The sequence below is a fragment of the Ostrea edulis genome, chromosome 3 (genome assembly GCF_947568905.1).
Source record: "Ostrea edulis chromosome 3, xbOstEdul1.1, whole genome shotgun sequence".
NCBI lineage: Eukaryota > Metazoa > Mollusca > Bivalvia > Ostreida > Ostreidae > Ostrea > Ostrea edulis.
Genome location: NC_079166.1, coordinates 26,161,327 through 26,179,301, shown reverse-complemented (window position 1 = coordinate 26,179,301; position 17,975 = coordinate 26,161,327). Strand labels below are relative to the sequence as shown.

The following is a 17,975-nucleotide window of genomic DNA, read 5'->3' as shown; positions in this document are numbered from 1 at the left end:
CATAGATCTAACCTCGTTTCAAAGTATTTATAATAACTGTATTTCTCATACACGTATCTGTATGACCTATAGGATTTCAATCTACACTGCATCGCCAGAGAATACATCTACTGCGAATATTTCCTACAAGGAAATCAAAATTAAGATGCTAAGACATATAAAAACCATATGTAAAGATACATGTGACAAGAATAAGACCACCGTACTCACGGGCACTGGAAGTTAATGTAAATATATAGTATGTGCATGTATAAAAAAGGAAGGGTAGGACACTCTTTTTGAGGCAAATTCGGGTTTGGGTTATTGTGGGCGTTTCTCAAACGGCCTGACGCGATGAATCGTTCACATATTCCTTACTTTCAATATATGTACGGTTTCTTTCCGTTCCAATGCCGTTCATTCGAAGAAAAAGATGTTTTTACACCTCCAAGTGCCTAAGAATTTCGCTAGACTGTCTTACTTCCGGTTTAATCGCACTGAATCGAAAGGTAAGTTGTGATTGGTCAATGTGATAAACATTTATAAGTTTATGTCATATTCTTATTGGTTGTGAAATAATGATAAGAATATTTGAACTATAAAAACAAACATGGCTCATGTACTTAACCACTAGTCTCTAACACCATCATGAAGTAATAATCCTGAGAATTATTTTCTCTACATATGTATTTATGGATTAGATAACGTGTGTCAATTCAGACTTCAATTTTATTATTGACCTATCAGAACTTACCTTTCGATTCAGTGCGATTAAACCGGAAGTAAGACAGTCTAGCGAAATTCTTAGGCACTTGGAGGTGTAAAAACATCTTTTTCTTCAAATGAACGGCATTGGAACGGAAAGAAACCGTACATATATTGAAAGTAAGGTATATGTGAACGATTCATCGCGTCAGGCCGTTTGAGAAACGCCCACAATAACCCAAACCCGAATTTGCCTCAAAAAGAGTGTCCTACCCTTCCTTTTTTATACATGCACATACTATATATTTACATTAACTTCCAGTGCCCGTGACCGTACTATGTTGGCACTGGTATACATGTATAGTCGCCGTTTTTCACATACTGACCGATTTTGACGTCGATGCATGCTAATGACAAAGCTCTTCTATGGTTGTTATGGTAATGAACTTATCTGTAAATGCAACCTGGAATAAAGTCGAATGCTGTTTTACACCAATTGTTACTTTGTTCTTGACATTCTGACTTGGACAACCAACTACTCCATTTATCTGATCAGGGTATAGGGCTCACTGTGGATGTGACCGGTCAGCAGGGGATACTTACTCTTCCTAGGCACTTGATCCCACCTCTGGTATATCCAGAGAGTGTTTGCCCAACTCTCTATTTTGTATTGCTAATAGGAGTTATGAGATTGATCACTGATCATTTTTACCCCCTTTCATACTTATATCGTTGTTGATTATTTTATCCGTATCATTAAATCAAGCAATCAACAAATTCTGATAATTTCTAAGATCGGGAATCTGAATGGGTTTTTTTTTTTCCTGTTATTTCCTTCTATCGGATATCGGATATTTTCAATTCCTGGACTATGTTTCTCCCTCAGCAGAATCGATTTTCATTTTAGTGGAGGACATGTTCAAGATTCTAGGTGCAACCACTGATATTTCTTGACCAATTAACATTAATAAGGTTTTCCCCGCAACTTTCCGTCCAGCACCTTAATCTCTTCAGAAACGTCACATGATAACGGAGAATGGATTAGCGTAATAAGGAAAATACAGCAATGAATTCCAGATTTTAATCAGACTTGTATTACAGAAATGTAGTTGTTTTAATTTACTACAGAAAATATACATGACATGTTTATCATTGCTCTGTTAAACAGGAAGTAGCGTATGACTAAGTTCAAATAGCAGCAATCAAAGAGCTAAAATGAGTTCCTAATGAGTTAAGAGCCTTTGTATAACTCGTTATTTGACGCCATTCAATTAGATTTCTCTCCTGATACCTTGAACCACATGTAATATGCGATTTGACATTGTTCGTTGAAAATATAATTTTCCGGTAAATCAACACGAATAAAATGTGTAACGGAATCAGCCAGTCGTAATAGCTGACATTTCGAGAATTTCACGTTGGTATTCTTCCGCAACATTAGAATAATTCATCTGAGATTCCTACGCATCCAAAGAAAGATGTCAAAGTGTCAAAATGCCTTTCATGCGACCGGGTCTTTTAATCTTCGTACGCTCAGTATGCATTCAAAATGGCTTTACATAATTCTGGTTATAAATTTCTTTTTGAACAAAAACGCAAAGCGTCACATAAATATACGTTAATTATTGCAATGAAAAAAGTCTGTGAATTACGAAACAAATAGCATGCGGGCGTGCATTTCATAGGGCAAAAAGATGATCTGGCAGGCAACTGAAGAATGACAGAAATCCGTTAATTAAAGTTGGTGAGCACAATTTTTGCGATAGCCGTGAACTGCATGTCACGATTGAGGATCCTCCCATAGACACGTTGCTAGCTGAACGACGGGAAATCGTCAGCTCGGGTCAAAAGAGTTAACCATTAAAACTTCTGTAGAAGAACATGTTTTGTAAAGAATGAGAGGGGGGGGGGGTGAGAGAAAGAGGAGAGAAGGGGGACTCATTAGGTTCTGATATGTTTGTATTTATGAGAAAGAGGGGGAAGAGAGAGAGAGAGAGAGAGAGAGAGAGAGAGAGAGAGAGAGAGAGAGAGAGAAAGAGAGAGAGAGAGAGAGAGTTCAGTTCAATCCATTACAAAACAAACGGAAAAATTACTAGACTATGAAATTACATATTCCCATGACATGATAAAGTAACAGAATATGTTTTTCTATTAAGGAATGCTTTTCGTCACGATATTTCTTTATCTTGAATTGGTGTCATGTCACAGGAAACACTGCAGTAGTTTGGTAACATTCTACCACTCCAGCTCCACGTACCGGTTCCTTCCGATACTGGTACTCATTGCAGTTTATACTGGTTCAGGCATGTAATAGAATAGTCTTTATCATCAAAAGAAAACGTTTTTATTTGCACGTTCTTTCACTGTGCCTAGATGTAATCAATTTCTCATACAGCAATTGTACATCATCTCTTGATGTAGGTAGTACGTTGAAACCATACGCAGGTAAAAACAACAATGTTAAGCTACAAACAAGAAGTTTAAAGTATGTCAGCCTGCTGCCGTCAGTCAATACTTGACTGAAAATGAGCAAATTTCTATTCCAAGAACGCTTGTTTTTCTTAAGGATTTTTTTGTGTTAAAATCAAGGAAATCCAAAAGCTACGAAAATAAGATTGAAATTTGACTGTTAATTTCACTCTTAGTTTAATTCTGCTATCAACCCATTATTAAGCGACCCAATCGTTCCTTTTGTAAAAGGATTAATTTCATTACATCAGCTTATGGACGTGATGTATGGTGGAGTAATTATTTTCCGGCAGACGAACAAGTGAATAGAGTGGAAACGCTGAGAGTATTGACAAAAACCGCGAGGAGAGGAAGCGACGAGAGACAAACGCTCACCAGACGCAGATCTCATTACCAGCAGTCCACGTCAACAGAAGCGGTGACCAAACTGACAAGAGGTTAGTAAAAACAGTATCTAATCATATCATTTTTTTTTATTTTCTTACTTTTTCATTTTTGAGAATCTTTAGTGAATCTGTTTTGGGTTGAATTTTTAAAAAAAAATATTTTTCATCTCAAAGTTCTTGTCATTCACTAATAAAAATATTTCAAACAATTAAAACAGTATGTTGAATCGAAAAAAATATTATTATTATTCTTTTAAAATTAAGACGCAGTTCCGTTCTTATGAATCTCGCATTCGTAGTCACATTGAAACAAATTATATGGTGCTTACAGAATCATAACCAGAATCTGAAATATATTCAATATTTTTGAAGAATGGATTGTAAAATACAGCGTGTACAAAAATATGTTTCTGAATTCTTGATAGTACATGTAGCAGAAGTCAGAGTTTGAAACTTGAGAAATAGCACTATAAACCGAATTGTATAATCATACCTATATAAAAGAAAATTGCGGGGAAAAACAATATCTTTATTATAACTGTTCCTGCATCAAGCGTTATTTTTCATAAAGTGGCAAAACTGTTAATTAACTCAATTAGACTAATTGTCTTATCGCTCGATTTTCTTACTGGGTGATATCTGTGTCGAATTATACACCACCACGTGGAGAAGTATCTTTATAAACAAATACAAAGTTCAAATCCCTGTTCAGGTGTTTCTTTAATGGCTGGAAAATTAATGATCTCGTGTATAACATTAGACAAAAAGGAAGGAAGTGCTTTGATATCCGGGTGATTAATTCATATGATATGTTCATTGTGATGTTTATTTGATGGCTTGATTAAAATAGTATGTTGAATTGCCAATGGAGGATATATTTCTTTTCTGATGTCAAAAGAAAAAAAGAAAGGAAATAAATAAAAGTAAATAAAATCAATACCAAAGGAAATTGATTTTTAAAAAATGAGAGCATTCTAGGTAAAAGAATTTCACGTCTTTGAGAATGAATATTGCTTTAAACATGCTGATTGATTGTTACACAAGTTTGGCAAACAATAATCGACATCCCTGATCTACACTATAATATACGCTCACCCTAGGGTATTTTGTTAAAGGCTATAATATATTAAGTTCTTTTTTATTTGTCCTTTCTCCAGCAGATCTCGTTGACAGGGAATCTTGTTTTTTATTCGATGGAAACAGAATATGTTATTAAACAGAAATAAGAGTTACTGGATTGAGTTTAAGGACGCTTTCTACAAATAAATCGAACTTCTCTGCTTTTAAATATTTCTGCACACAATGTGAATAAATATGAAAAACGTGTTCACTGGTTCTTTGTTTTCAGAGCTTTTCCTTATAGAGACACACTGTAATCTCTTGAACTCTTTTCATATATTGATTAAAAAATTGTTCGAAGTGCATCATGTTTTTCAGTAAGTATTAATAAATAATCTATAGTAAGGAAATTTTCAAAATGGCCCAATTTTGTCAAAAAATGTAAAAAGAAAATGGATTTATTCAAAAGGATACAGAAAAATTTGTAGCAGGTGTCTTCATATCTGCAGTTGTCCAGCTTATAGCTAAGATGATTGGTTGCATATTGTTTAACGTCCCGCTCGAGATTTTTTTCACTCCTATGGAGACGTCACCATTTCTGTTGAAGGGCTGCGAAATTTAAGCCTATGCTCGGCGCTTACAGCCTTTGAGCTGGAAGGGATTTTATCGTACCACACCTGCTGTGACACGGGACCTCGGGTTTTGCGGTCTCATCCGAAATACCGCCCCCATTCAGTCGCCTCTTGCGACAAGGTAGGGGTACTGGGACATATTCTAACCCGGATCCCCACGGGAACCTATGAGATTCCTCATTATAGTAACAGTATTTCTTACATCGTAAAAGATATTTACATTGTTTGTTATTTACCGATTACGAAACTGAGAAATATGCACCAGAACGCTTCAGCATTAGACTAAATTACAACAGTTGAATTGTTTATTACCAAGAACCATACAGTTCATAGGTTTAACGTTTTTACATAGAATAAATAAACATGAATATAAACAAAGGATATACTTAAAGTTAATATAATGCAGGATAGGTAAATGGACACAATTCATTCAATGTATATATAGATAGTTGATGTGTGTGAGATAGTAAGTGTAGTTTGTAACAATGAATATGAAATATACTATTGTAAAAAAGAGGAGTACGTGTGTACCTAACAAAGTTTTTAGAAACTGATAACCGTTTGTTAGAAGGTGGCAATCTGATTTGCTTCATCGTTTATAGGTCTACACTAATAAACAAGAAGGGTGACAAACTCGATAAAGGGAGATAATTTCTATTTATTGCGTATTACATGACTGTATCATTGTAAGAAGAGCGACTTGTCTCAATAGTAATTCGATCAATTTGTAGCAGTAACGAGTCGATGGTTAGTAATCCTCTCACGCCTGTGGGGGGTAAGCATGCAGTGACTTAGATAGACACTGAGGGCGATGAATATTTTCATTAGATTAAAATTGAGGATGCAGAACTATCGCTACTACACGATGCGCGTGGCCTCTCGATAAGACCTGTAGGGTATATTAATAGCGATTTTCTGTTATATCAGTGCAGGGTGTGGCGAACGATGTTATTTCAGAAGAAAAATCCAGGATACCGTCAAAAATTTTCAGAAATGTTTTTTAAAGACAAGATGGATTTCACTGATCTCAATCCAACATAAAGGGGCAGGTGGTTCATTGAAATGAGCTACGGAGGAAATGATTTAGAAATTGGCTCTCGTCTTATTAAACAGAGACGATTAGGAGAAGTTCTGAGATAAGAAATTTTGGTATTTGTAGTTTTAAATACTGTTACGCGGGTAAAATGAGTGCACTAAACCTCGCCTTCAGTCAGCGGCCCCTACGGCGTGAGATAAAATCTCAGTTACACCCGTCTGATAAAAGACTTCCGCTTACAGCCTGTCCCCCGCAATTTGAAATGCATGTTCTTTATATACGTGATTTTATGTAAATAAACAAGTTTTAATGTGGCAGGTGTCAAACAATAAGCTGTTACGGATTGCATGATTACTGACAACGTTCATCTAAGTTATCTGACAGCATTTCTATACAGTTCTTGGACACCAAATGTTGTTGAGTTGCCTAAAAAGGTATCCTTGATAGAATGTGTGTAATGTTGTAGAAAGCTAATTTACTTTCTTCATTAGGGGGGAATTGTACTCTTTTGATTACTTACCTATTATATAAAGACAATCTCGTGATAATAACAATAACGAAAATTGGTATTTAACAAAAAATAAGCAAATCACAGAATTAAATTGTAAAACTGGAGGAATTTCTTTTCTCTAGAGACTGTATCAGTGAGGATTCCCGTCTATTCTTATGATATTGGCTAAGCCTAAAATATTTAACATAGGTGATGACTGTTTCTTCGTCAAGTGCCAGGCATTAGACATGAAAGTCACGGGTCTTTCGGATGTGGCGTACAAAACGATGGTCACATGTCACTGTAAGCATTGTGACGTTGAAGAACCATCACAGCTACGGTCTAAACACCATGCGTAGGTCAAACGCTGCTGTGCATACAGCTGGTGTCGCCTTCCTACTGAGTGAAACATTCTCAAAGGGGCATAAAACAACAAACAAAGGAATAAAACACGTGTGACTTAAACAGGAATCACATTGATGAGGAGCGTCTTCACGTTTCAGGATTCACATTGATGAGGAAGATACGTGATGCATCGAGAGTTGGTTGTTGGAGATGAAGTCGATAACATTACACACGTGTAATAACGATCCAGTACAAAACTTCCTGTCCAGATAACGACATCAACTTCTTTCACGTTTGATCTTTAATGACAGAAGGACAGTAGTCCACACTAGTTAAGCCTCATTATTCTCACAGAGAACTCATTAGATACGGCCAAACTTTATTGTAGGACGTACATATCGTTTATTTCAGACCTTCTCACCTCTCAAATCTTTACTCTGTGTGATTTACAATTGTCAACTAATTACCTACTCACAATTCCTACTCACAATGCCCCTATTGAGCAGGGATGAGACTATTCCATGTTGTATTGACATGCATATAAAAAGAATGTGGGCGAATAAGATATGATTTCTGCAGGAATCTGGGCGCATAGATCAATTTTCTCCAACTTTCGTAGAATTTGATAAGTGTAGACTTGTGATACACGATTGAAATAAAGGACACATAATTTTTATTTCCATGGTAACATATGGCATTTTTACCCCACCCTACTCCACCCCCCAAAGAAGTTGCTGATATATTTACAATTCAAGATGTACACACTGCCAAGACCTCCTTAAGAATTCTGTTGATCTAAATTAAACATTAAGATTTTGCAGTTTTCTGAATAATCAAATCCTCTGGTCAACAGACAGTGTCTTAAATCCCATTTTATTATGGGTCCCGAATGATTACACTGGTAAGAAAACCATTACCTAATCTTACGGGTGTGTCATTGCGGGTTCGAATTTTCATTTATACTGATTAGTGTTTTTGGCATTGTTTTTCATACGAAAAATTGACTGAACTTCTTTTTAAAGATAATGCTTTTAATACTTTTGTAGAATGAAGATTACATCGTTGCGGAGAGGTAATTTACATGTTCTCTGCAAAATGTGATAGCATAAAAATATCTCGGTACTTTTGATCCCTGCTAGATCTAGTCTTAAACGACCCACATTTTTGACAATACTTACAAACCTCCTACATGAAGGGAAAAGCCACATTATAGCATAAACATGTGTTCAATTTCAACGATACTCATGGGAGTCCGTAAACAGTAGGATTACAAACGCATTCAATTTTGATAATGCTCATAAAGTCCTCATACAACACGTCACTGCATAAAACTATTTTTAGATTTTATAGTACCCAAATGTCCTTACATCCGGGGCACAGCAGGGTCACTGAATCCTATCAAACATGTGTTTGATTTTTATGTTCATGTTATATCTTATACCGGTAGTACTATTGTAGTGCGCCAGTCATCAATTAATGATTATTATGAATGTGACAAACAGGGACGGCACGACACCCCATATGTTCACTAGTTCACGCTGTCGATAGAGTCTTGTTACGCACATCAGCATCCCGCTATCTTGCAGTTCGTGTAATGTATAATTCCTGTTTTTCTCCGGATCTCATCTTCAAATCGTAAGTCGCCATTAGATTTATGCCAATTTTATCAGTATCTTCTCAACTCGTATGCCACGTATCTTTTATAGAATCTGTGAGTACGATGTAATTATATCTATGGCAACTCGAGTGTCAATTGGCGTGTCGCGTAGGAAAAACAAGCTCAGATCGCAATGTATTTCCAGGGTGTGGGGGCATCAAGGACCTATGGTCATACCATTTGAATTTTATTGATAAACAAAGATACTTCATTCAAAGTAAGACAACATTGGTAATATACATATACCGCAGGGAGGAGTTCAGACATTTTCAGAAGGGTTATTCTTAAGCCCTTATCAAATTGACTCGAACCAACGATTTTTCCCTTGCTTACAAGAAGAGCTCGATATGAAAGCTCTCATCCGGTAGACCTCTAAAGTCCCAGGTGTCCTCAAGTTGCCACAGTTATCAATGTGTTCTTAAGTGTGATGTCAGACGTGCACTAATAGCAATGTACCGGTGTAGACAAACGTACAGAGATCCGGCATACGAAGGATCCGTTCAATATTTGTACTTTAATTTTTTGATTTATCATATCCTTTAACCATCTGATTTTTCCGCCCCATATCCCTGTCTCTTAATACTAGGATCAATAATCTTATTAATAACGGAAAGTAGAAAATCCATAAATACAGCAAATTAGTGGCCGCAAAAATATTTTAGGACATTTTTATGTTCGATGGGGATGTCCAAAATGACATTCAAGCACCCATAAAGATAAATTAAGGGATTACAATTGCTGTCTTTTTCTTTGTGTCTGTCATCTACAAACAGATCTGTAAGAAAAATAGGGTCGATATACGCTGATTTGGGACTTCGAGTTATGGCTTCTCGCTTGGGATACGTCACAAGGATGTACGAAACAAGCGGCGTCATGCACTTCCGTTTAAATGGAAAATGTGAAAGGTCATAAGCACTTTTTTTATGTTGAAGTTTGAACAGGTGAACATTTGACTTGTACGTGTGAAAGCGATTTTCCGTTACATGCTTGGATTTGAGACTTCACTACGATGTCTTCTCTCTAGAAATACGGTATCAGAGAGAACGTTACACAAAGTCTTATAACCCGGCCGGTTATACGTATAAAACAATGGGACATCACTTTCAGATTAATCATTTTAGACAACTGACGGCTTTTACGGAGGTTAATATAGAATTAATGAATGAAATAAACATTGCATTGACCGAGACACAGATGAGGTCAATAGCATGTTTTATGAATTATCATTAACGAGAGTCAGTATTTTTTAATATCATATAACGATATTCACTTTCCTCTATCATTTTTATTTATCAGAAAGCACAATCGAACACACAGAGGTATGAACATACGTTTATACGAACGAATGCGAGAGATATTAACAGAATTGCGACGAGACTATAGGTGTAGTTGGGTATGATACCGTTGACGTCAAACCAATTGTGGAAAGCTGGATGATATCACAGGAGGCGATATGACAATCCAAACATGGGATTTAAACTACTTGCTTGACTTTTATATACAAATATGAGATGTCATGTTGTGGGTTTTTTTTTTCGTCCCGGCGAGATTTGTTAACTTATATTGAGACGTCACCAGGTTGATGAAGTACCACAAATTTAGACTTATGCTTAGCACTCAGGGCCGTAACAGTGGGATTCTTTAACGTGCCAATGCCTGCCGCGACACTGGGCCTCCGTTTTTAAGATCATATCCGAAACACCTGCTATTCTCACTTAGGGAGCAATCACTACTTATATTTAACGTCTTATGTTTGACTCCTACACTAAGAGTGATGTAAAACGCTCTGGTTTTCATTTTTATAATCATAATGTCAATTCTAATACATTAAAAATTTAAGCGTTTAAGTCTCGTTAATGAATATTTAAAGGGAAGTAAACCGTAGTTAGGCAATGTATCAAATACCCCATGGATCTATCTTTGAAATGTTGAAAAGTAACCCGCGTGTGATGAAAAGATTGATATTTTATGAAATAAGCTTTCGGACTCTGTATCAATGAAAAACAAATCCCACATCAAAAATACTCTGCTGTACATACACAATATTCAAGGATGAAAGTTTGTAGTATATGATACATAGAAATCCATATCATATGTCATATCAGCCCTCGGGCCATATATCAGCCCTCGGGTCACATATCAATCCTCGGGCTACATATCAACGCTTGGGCCATATATCAACGCTTGGGCCACATATCAATCCTCGGGCCACATTTCAACCCTCGGCCCTCGTGCTGGACACGTATGACTCGGGCTGATATGACCTATAATATGGATTTTTAGCATGTAATATTCTATACTTTTATATGTAAGTAACATGCTTTTAGACAAGTTGTACGTGTGGAGAGTATTCCATGCACACGTGCCAAAACCAATAAAATAATATGACAGAATGCTCCCATATCTAAACAATGCTAGATGGATCTAATTATTAGCCGTTATATCAGAAATAAGTCGATTAGCAATTTATTGTCCAATAATGACACCATGTTCGTGCCAGGGCATGCATTCCACTGCTTTCAAGTGGAAGTCAAATCATCAAAGTTTTCTGCCATTCTTCCGATGACGTGAAGTGAACTTCGGGTTGCAAAAAAGAAGTATTTTTATTGTGAAACTTACTTTCAAAGATTTTCTACAACTCCTTACTAATGGGATTTTCAAGTAAAAATGCGATGAAACTTCAGATTCTCCTTAATTGCTCGTCTTTGTGCTGGTTTATGACATTTTATTTCCTTTTGCGTTAAATGATCGACCGCTTTAAAAACTACCAAATCAATCTCTTAATAGTATTCTTCTCAAGGAAGATCACCCATAGAAAAGAGAGAGAGAGAGAGAGAGAGAGAGAGAGAGAGAGAGAGAGAGAGAGAAAGAGAGGGAGAGAGAGAGAGAGAGAGAGAGAGAGAGAGAGAGAGAGAGAGAGAGAGACTGCCTATATAAGTCCTCTCCGTAGAAGGTACAAGGTCATACAATCTTTAGAATATGTAAATACACAAAGTATATAATAATTTGAACATTGCAATCATATAGGTAATTCTTGAGATGGCAGCTTATAATTAATTCTAATATAATTTCGTGTGAAATTATAAAATAGTTTACACTTTACTGTACACTTGGTGTCCAATCGTTATATGTATAAATATTGTCGGTATTCCATATACAGAATGTATAAAACAGTTGGTAACTATGCGATACATATTTTTAGGGTAAAAAGTTACATCAACCTTTTCTTAATGAAAATATCAAATAAAAATAATCATTTACCACATATATGTTTAGCAATTTTGATATTTTAGAATCATTTATCAAGGGATGATAACTCTTCAAAGGAGTTTCAAGTGCAAAAACATTTACAAGTCCTGTTAATTTGAACAACATGTATTTCACTTTCATAATTATTCAAATGATAAGCATTTATATCTCGTTTGAAATCATTCAAATTCTAATCGTTCGTCAACTTGACCATTTTATCACAAAGTACGAAAGCTTATTTGTATCAAGCAAAACGACAAGCCTGGTAATTACACGGGAAAAAATGTGTCGTAATTACGAGAAAACATTTCGTAACTACATCTTAATCATTTCGAATTCCCTACTACCAGAAAAAAAAATATCGTAGGAAATTAATTCCGCCCGTTAAATATTTACACAAAAGCATCTCGCACCCTATTAATAAGTTGTTTGGGGAAAAGGTTATGGTAAATATACATAGAATTCTAAGAACAAATATGATAACAAATATGAAAAACTGTTCTTTGGGGGCATCGCCATTATTTTAAACGAAGGATATACATGTATTTTATCATAATTAGATCAATAATTTGTAATAATGAGAAAATTATGTCTCGAGGAAACGAATTGGTAATTCCAAGCTTTATTCTCGTAAATACGAGATAATCAACTTGAAATCTTTTATCGTGATAGCGATACAAACATATCGTAATTTCGAGAAGAAATAACTTTTTTTCCTTTACCACTAAACTTGTTGACACAGGAGAAAATATAACTACTGTAAAAGAAGACATTTTGAGCGTTATTGATGAGTTTGTGCTCCCTTAATTTTCATCCGAGTACTCATTTAATCAATCTCGGTATTTATCTTATTGTCCCGAACGAGGTTGAAGTTGATCAATTCAATTAATGGCCGAGAGTGACCTGGTGGTAAGGCCGCTTTTTCACTCATCATTTTGGTTGTGTACCCCCACCGGTTTTTTTTAAAAGAGGTATGATGAATGGTTTGGATGGTTTTAGTGTTTGTTTTTTGTTTCTTTTAATTTTTTTTTTGGTATTGGATTTTGGGGGGATTTATTACCATTATTATTCTGTGCGTGTTTATTTTTTATATTGTGTGTGTGTTTTTCTTCTTCTTCGAATCCCATGATTTCTGTGAATGAAATACATGTATTGGATTTCCAATGGCAATCCTTAAACACTGAATTCCGTGTAATCATTGAAGTCAAGTCTAATTGCACCTTGATTATATCGATATGCAAGGGGTCGTTTATTTCCATTTATCTTTATTCTTTCTTTTGTAGTGGCGGTGGGGGTGGGGTAGGGGATGTCAGTCTGAACGTGGCATAGAAAGCAACATCACTGAAGTGAACCATCGTTAAGAAATATCAATAACATGAAGAAATTATAAAAATACAGCTGTTAGTAGTCAGTTTTAAGACAACACAAATGTGAGAAATAGGAGATTATATTCCTCCTTAGATCTAATGTGAAATTGTAGACCTTAGAATGGTACACTCAGTGCACGTGGTAACGAAAACAGGGCACAGCCATTTCAAAATTCTGTTTCGTAAATATACATCTTGACATTTGCTTCATAAAAAAACCCCAAATGGTAGATTGCCATAAAATGGTTTTATCAGCCACAGACGTAATGGATTCAAACACCCTATGGAATGTTGACCAACCCTATCTTCTAAGTATATATATATATATATATTAAACATACATCGTGGAATTTCTGGGTATATATTTATCGTGGAATATAATTGATATCAAACCCCGGGGAATTCCTTATTTGAACAAACAACCATGCAATCTTTGACAGAGCGATGTATATTATACGAATAAATTCGTGATTAAAAGACACCAGAAACCAATCGCCATTCGTAAACGACGATACAGGTCCAGATATTATTGAAGTTTGCCATGTCGTTCAGTGATAAAACTGGCAATAAATGAAATCCATTTGGAATAAATGAGTCCTTCAGGATAGTCAGAGTTGTCGAGGAACCATGTAAATCAAATAGACTAGCACCTCTCTGTGAAAAATTCAAAGCTTGTATAAATGTCGGGCTCTCCAATGTTGCTAAATAGTTGATCTCCTTGCCGCGGAAAACAAGTAGTTCATAAGAGAAATTAGACAGCAAGGTTCTGTTAAAGGTCACGGATGTGCTGTTAGAAAAATGATAGTTTTAGATGATCACGATAAAAAAGTTGATGAAACACGCAAGTTTTGTGTCTGAACACATTATTGTGCATGTATCGGTAGTTCAACCCCGACTGACCAAGCTAAGGTTGCCCAGTACAGGGTCGAAGCTGAAGCCTGGAAGTCAAAAAGCGCCCTGCTTAAGTTAATTACCCATGAAACAGAGGAGAGATGAGCATTGTAGATAGAGGTCTGTATCATCCCGGCACGGTAATAACGATACTCAGTGTCCGAAATCATCAAACACTCATACTGACTGACCAGCTGTCACGGGGGACAAAATAGCTGCATAATATTGTGACGGCATTATTGCACACAAAGGTAGGGATCGCTTGTATCTCGCGAGATCTGTGACTGGAGTTTGGAAAAGAAATAATATTACTTATACTAAATATAAGTTTATGGAGGGGGTTGTGTGTGAAATGGAGATCTAGAACAGGTACTGAATTTATGTTTTTACTCTTGATATTAATTATCGACAACAACATCGATTCAATAAGCCACAATTCCAAATGCTTTAATAATTCCGTCTCACGCTTAATACATCGGGTGTAATGTGTAAGTCAAAACAGTATTGAAATATTACAATCTGCAGTAATTAGTGTTAAGACACCGAATATCAAAATTAATGAAGTAGATTGATATCTAAAACATAATCAGATCAATTCGAATTGTGGCTTTATGAAAGAAAACCGTTATGACAATACAGAAACGCGTGTAAATGTCGCTAATTAAATGCATATATTGATCGTGAAAATTACGCTAATTATATCAAATACATATATTTATCAATATTTCTGTCGTAAATTTTCTGAGAGAGGTTTTCTGGATGGTAAAATTGTCTTTTAATCAAATCAAAGTTTATTTATTCTCTCAAAATAACGTGCATATGATGAAGTAATATGACACGCAGATGGACTATCTACATGTATCTGTACACCAGTGATGGTATTTTAACGTCCTCGTTACTTTTTGAACTACTCAGTCCGTGTAAGTAAAGATATGAATATAATTATCTTTCTAATGAAAAACAAATATCGTCCTTGTTTGTCTTGAATTTCGGAATATTCGAAAGTTGACAAATGGACCAAACGCTATTGTCATGTATCTGTTTTCTTAACGTTCCGGAATGAAAAAAAAAGGCTTTTGTAATGTTAGGGACACCAATGGCGACATCTCTTTATTGCTCGGACAATTTCATATTTTACATTGTATTGATGGTGATGACGACGATGAAGATGTTGTTGATAATGATGATGATTTTATAATTATATCATTTAGTTTATACCTGTATAGACATAATAAAACACGGTGATGCTATCAGCAGAGCTAGAATGACCTTTCGTACTACTTTCATAAAGTTCATATTAAGTAGTGTGTAATATTGGAAATATTGAATAAAAAGTGTAATAAAAACCAAATTTACGAACATCAGTTGTAAAATTTTACATCTAACAACAAGTAAAATCTAAATTTATTCAACATTGTGAAATTCGTTTCAAAGTGTACCAGACAGCAAACAATATTCTTTCGTAATATTATCCAAAACCAATCTTTTCTATAGCAAATGTGTCAAAATGTTTCCTCAAAATCTAGATCAAAAGAACCCAAAACGGAGCATTACATATTTTTGCATTGTTTCCCTAGTAACCGATATTTATGAAATCTTTTCCACGGCTGACTGGAAATTAGAAAAACCTGAAAAATGAATGAAGCATTTTTATCCGATTGGATTGTTTAAGTAATGTCTTGCAGATGCTGTGAACTAAATAAAGAAATCATGAATCAATTTACACGCTTTCTGATGCACAATGCAAGTATGTGGAAAAAACGATCAGTTAGTGGGGCGCAATCATTTGAGCGTTGTTTGCACCGTGTTGTTCGGTACTACAGCCCATCAGAATTGAGTGAATTAGAAAGCAGTTAGTGTAGAATGTCATTGTATTGTTTCATTTTCATTTTTACAAGTGTTATACTGATGTAAAGAGATCTCTGAGCTGGGAGCTATGTCTTTGGCGGCTGTTTATTTAAGAGTCTTTTAGAAATGGTTCCTTCTAACGTTATGGTTTTCTTACTCATGGTACCAATAGGTGCGCGATTTAAGGCATGGTGACCGCGTGACGTTTGTTTCGTATTGAAAGTCTTTTTCTTACAGTTTTTACAGTACAAATCATCCAGATACTTAACAAGGAACATGCAATTGTATTGAAGACGACTGTGCCATGGTCCTTTTCAAAAATGGCATTAGAAATTAAATTATTTTTCTTTATAATTTCTACGTTTTCTAGGTCGAAAAACTTTTCATTGGAAATAAATGACTTTCAGAACCAAAACATATTGATGTTATCTCGATATCTACTATACATATACACTGTGATGTAAGTAACATTTTTCTGAATCCATTTAAACTTCTTAACACAAACGACAAACACATTTGCGAGGATTACATTTGTAACGCAAAACAATTTTATATGATAACTTTCATCTATCGATGAAACACCAAGATATTCAACAGATGTAAACGGCAAATGGCTGTTCTCTGTGAAAGCAACAAAGTAGCATACTCTTGTTTTCATTGGAAACAATGTTCTTTTTACGCTGAACATATTTTGTTTGGACGATCTATTTCTCTTTTCACAGGTGAAGGTCCATTAAAGACAACTCGGTCATGAGCGGAAATACGACATTCGCTGCACAAACGGCGCAAAGCGACTGCACGTAAACGAAGATCAAAACGAGATCGGCAATTGACTACAAAAACACTGTGTATCTGATAACATTAACATTAAACAATTGACAGACATCTGATTGGCTTTTCATTGTGAAGTCCTCGAGATGAATTTCAGTGACACGGGGAACTGGTCTTCGTCCCATGCACCCTGGGAGATCACGGGTTTCAGCCGGACGACGGACGGGATAAACATGTCCGCCCAGAACCTGTCGGACGAACAGTACCTCCTGAAAATCATGGGACCCAAAAGGAAAGACATGCTATCTGCCGTGTGCCTTCTGGCGATCTATAGCTTCATCTTTGTGACAGGAGTCGTTGGAAACGTGTGCACGGCCATCGTAATTGTCCGGAACAGATACATGCAAACTACCACGGATTACTATCTCTGTAGTTTAGCCATTTCGGACATCCTCATCTTAGTCTCATGTGAGTATCATTTCTTGCCTATTATTCTGAGATGCGCGAACTTTAAATTTTCAATTGAATGATAAAACATGACTATTTTATGGAGCAGAAGTTCAAGAGAAATACAGAATTCAATAAAAATCCACAGACAGGCTTTCCTAAATTCCCCATGAAATAATTTTTATAACGAATTATTTGTTAAGTTATGTAAATATTCACTTTAGTGTATACACGAACAAAGCTAGAATGGACAGTTTCTTCCTCCCACGGTCCTTCATGACTCTTAACAATCGCGCGATGATATAAGTGAAGTCTAAAGTATATCTGAATGGCCCGTGATTTCACTGCTTAGTGGAGGAACATTTGCTAACATGGTAAACGTCTTACACGGGGGTTTGACGTGGCGGTGGGGCGGATATTGATTGATTGATGTGAATATTGTTTAACGTCCCTCTCGAGAATATTTCACTCCTATGGAGACGTCACCACTGCTGGTGAAGGGCTGTAAAATTTAGACCTATGCTCGGTGCTTATGGCCATTGAGCAGGGAGGGATCTTTATCGTGCCACGCCTGCTGCGACACGGGACCTCGGTTTTTGCCTTCTCGTCCGAAGGAACGTCCATCGAGCCCGGGATATCGCGAA

At 36.0% G+C, this 17,975-nt stretch overlaps 1 protein-coding gene across 2 annotated transcripts in view; it reads left to right on the top strand.

Moving 5' to 3' along the window:
• The first annotated feature begins 2,958 nt into the window (after positions 1-2,958).
• LOC125677123 (pyrokinin-1 receptor-like) overlaps positions 2,959-17,975 on the top strand; it is a 28,468-nt gene continuing 13,451 nt past the window's right edge. Inside the window, exons 1-2 of one of the 2 annotated variants that reach the window (XM_048915096.2) lie at positions 2,959-3,590; positions 16,836-17,352. In XM_048915096.2, coding sequence (XP_048771053.2) covers positions 17,031-17,352 — 322 coding nt within the window. In that variant the 5' untranslated portion in view covers positions 2,959-3,590; positions 16,836-17,030. Of the gene's footprint in view, positions 8,737-16,835; positions 17,353-17,975 lie in introns of both variants that reach the window. The other variant, XM_048915097.2, reaches the window with a different exon arrangement.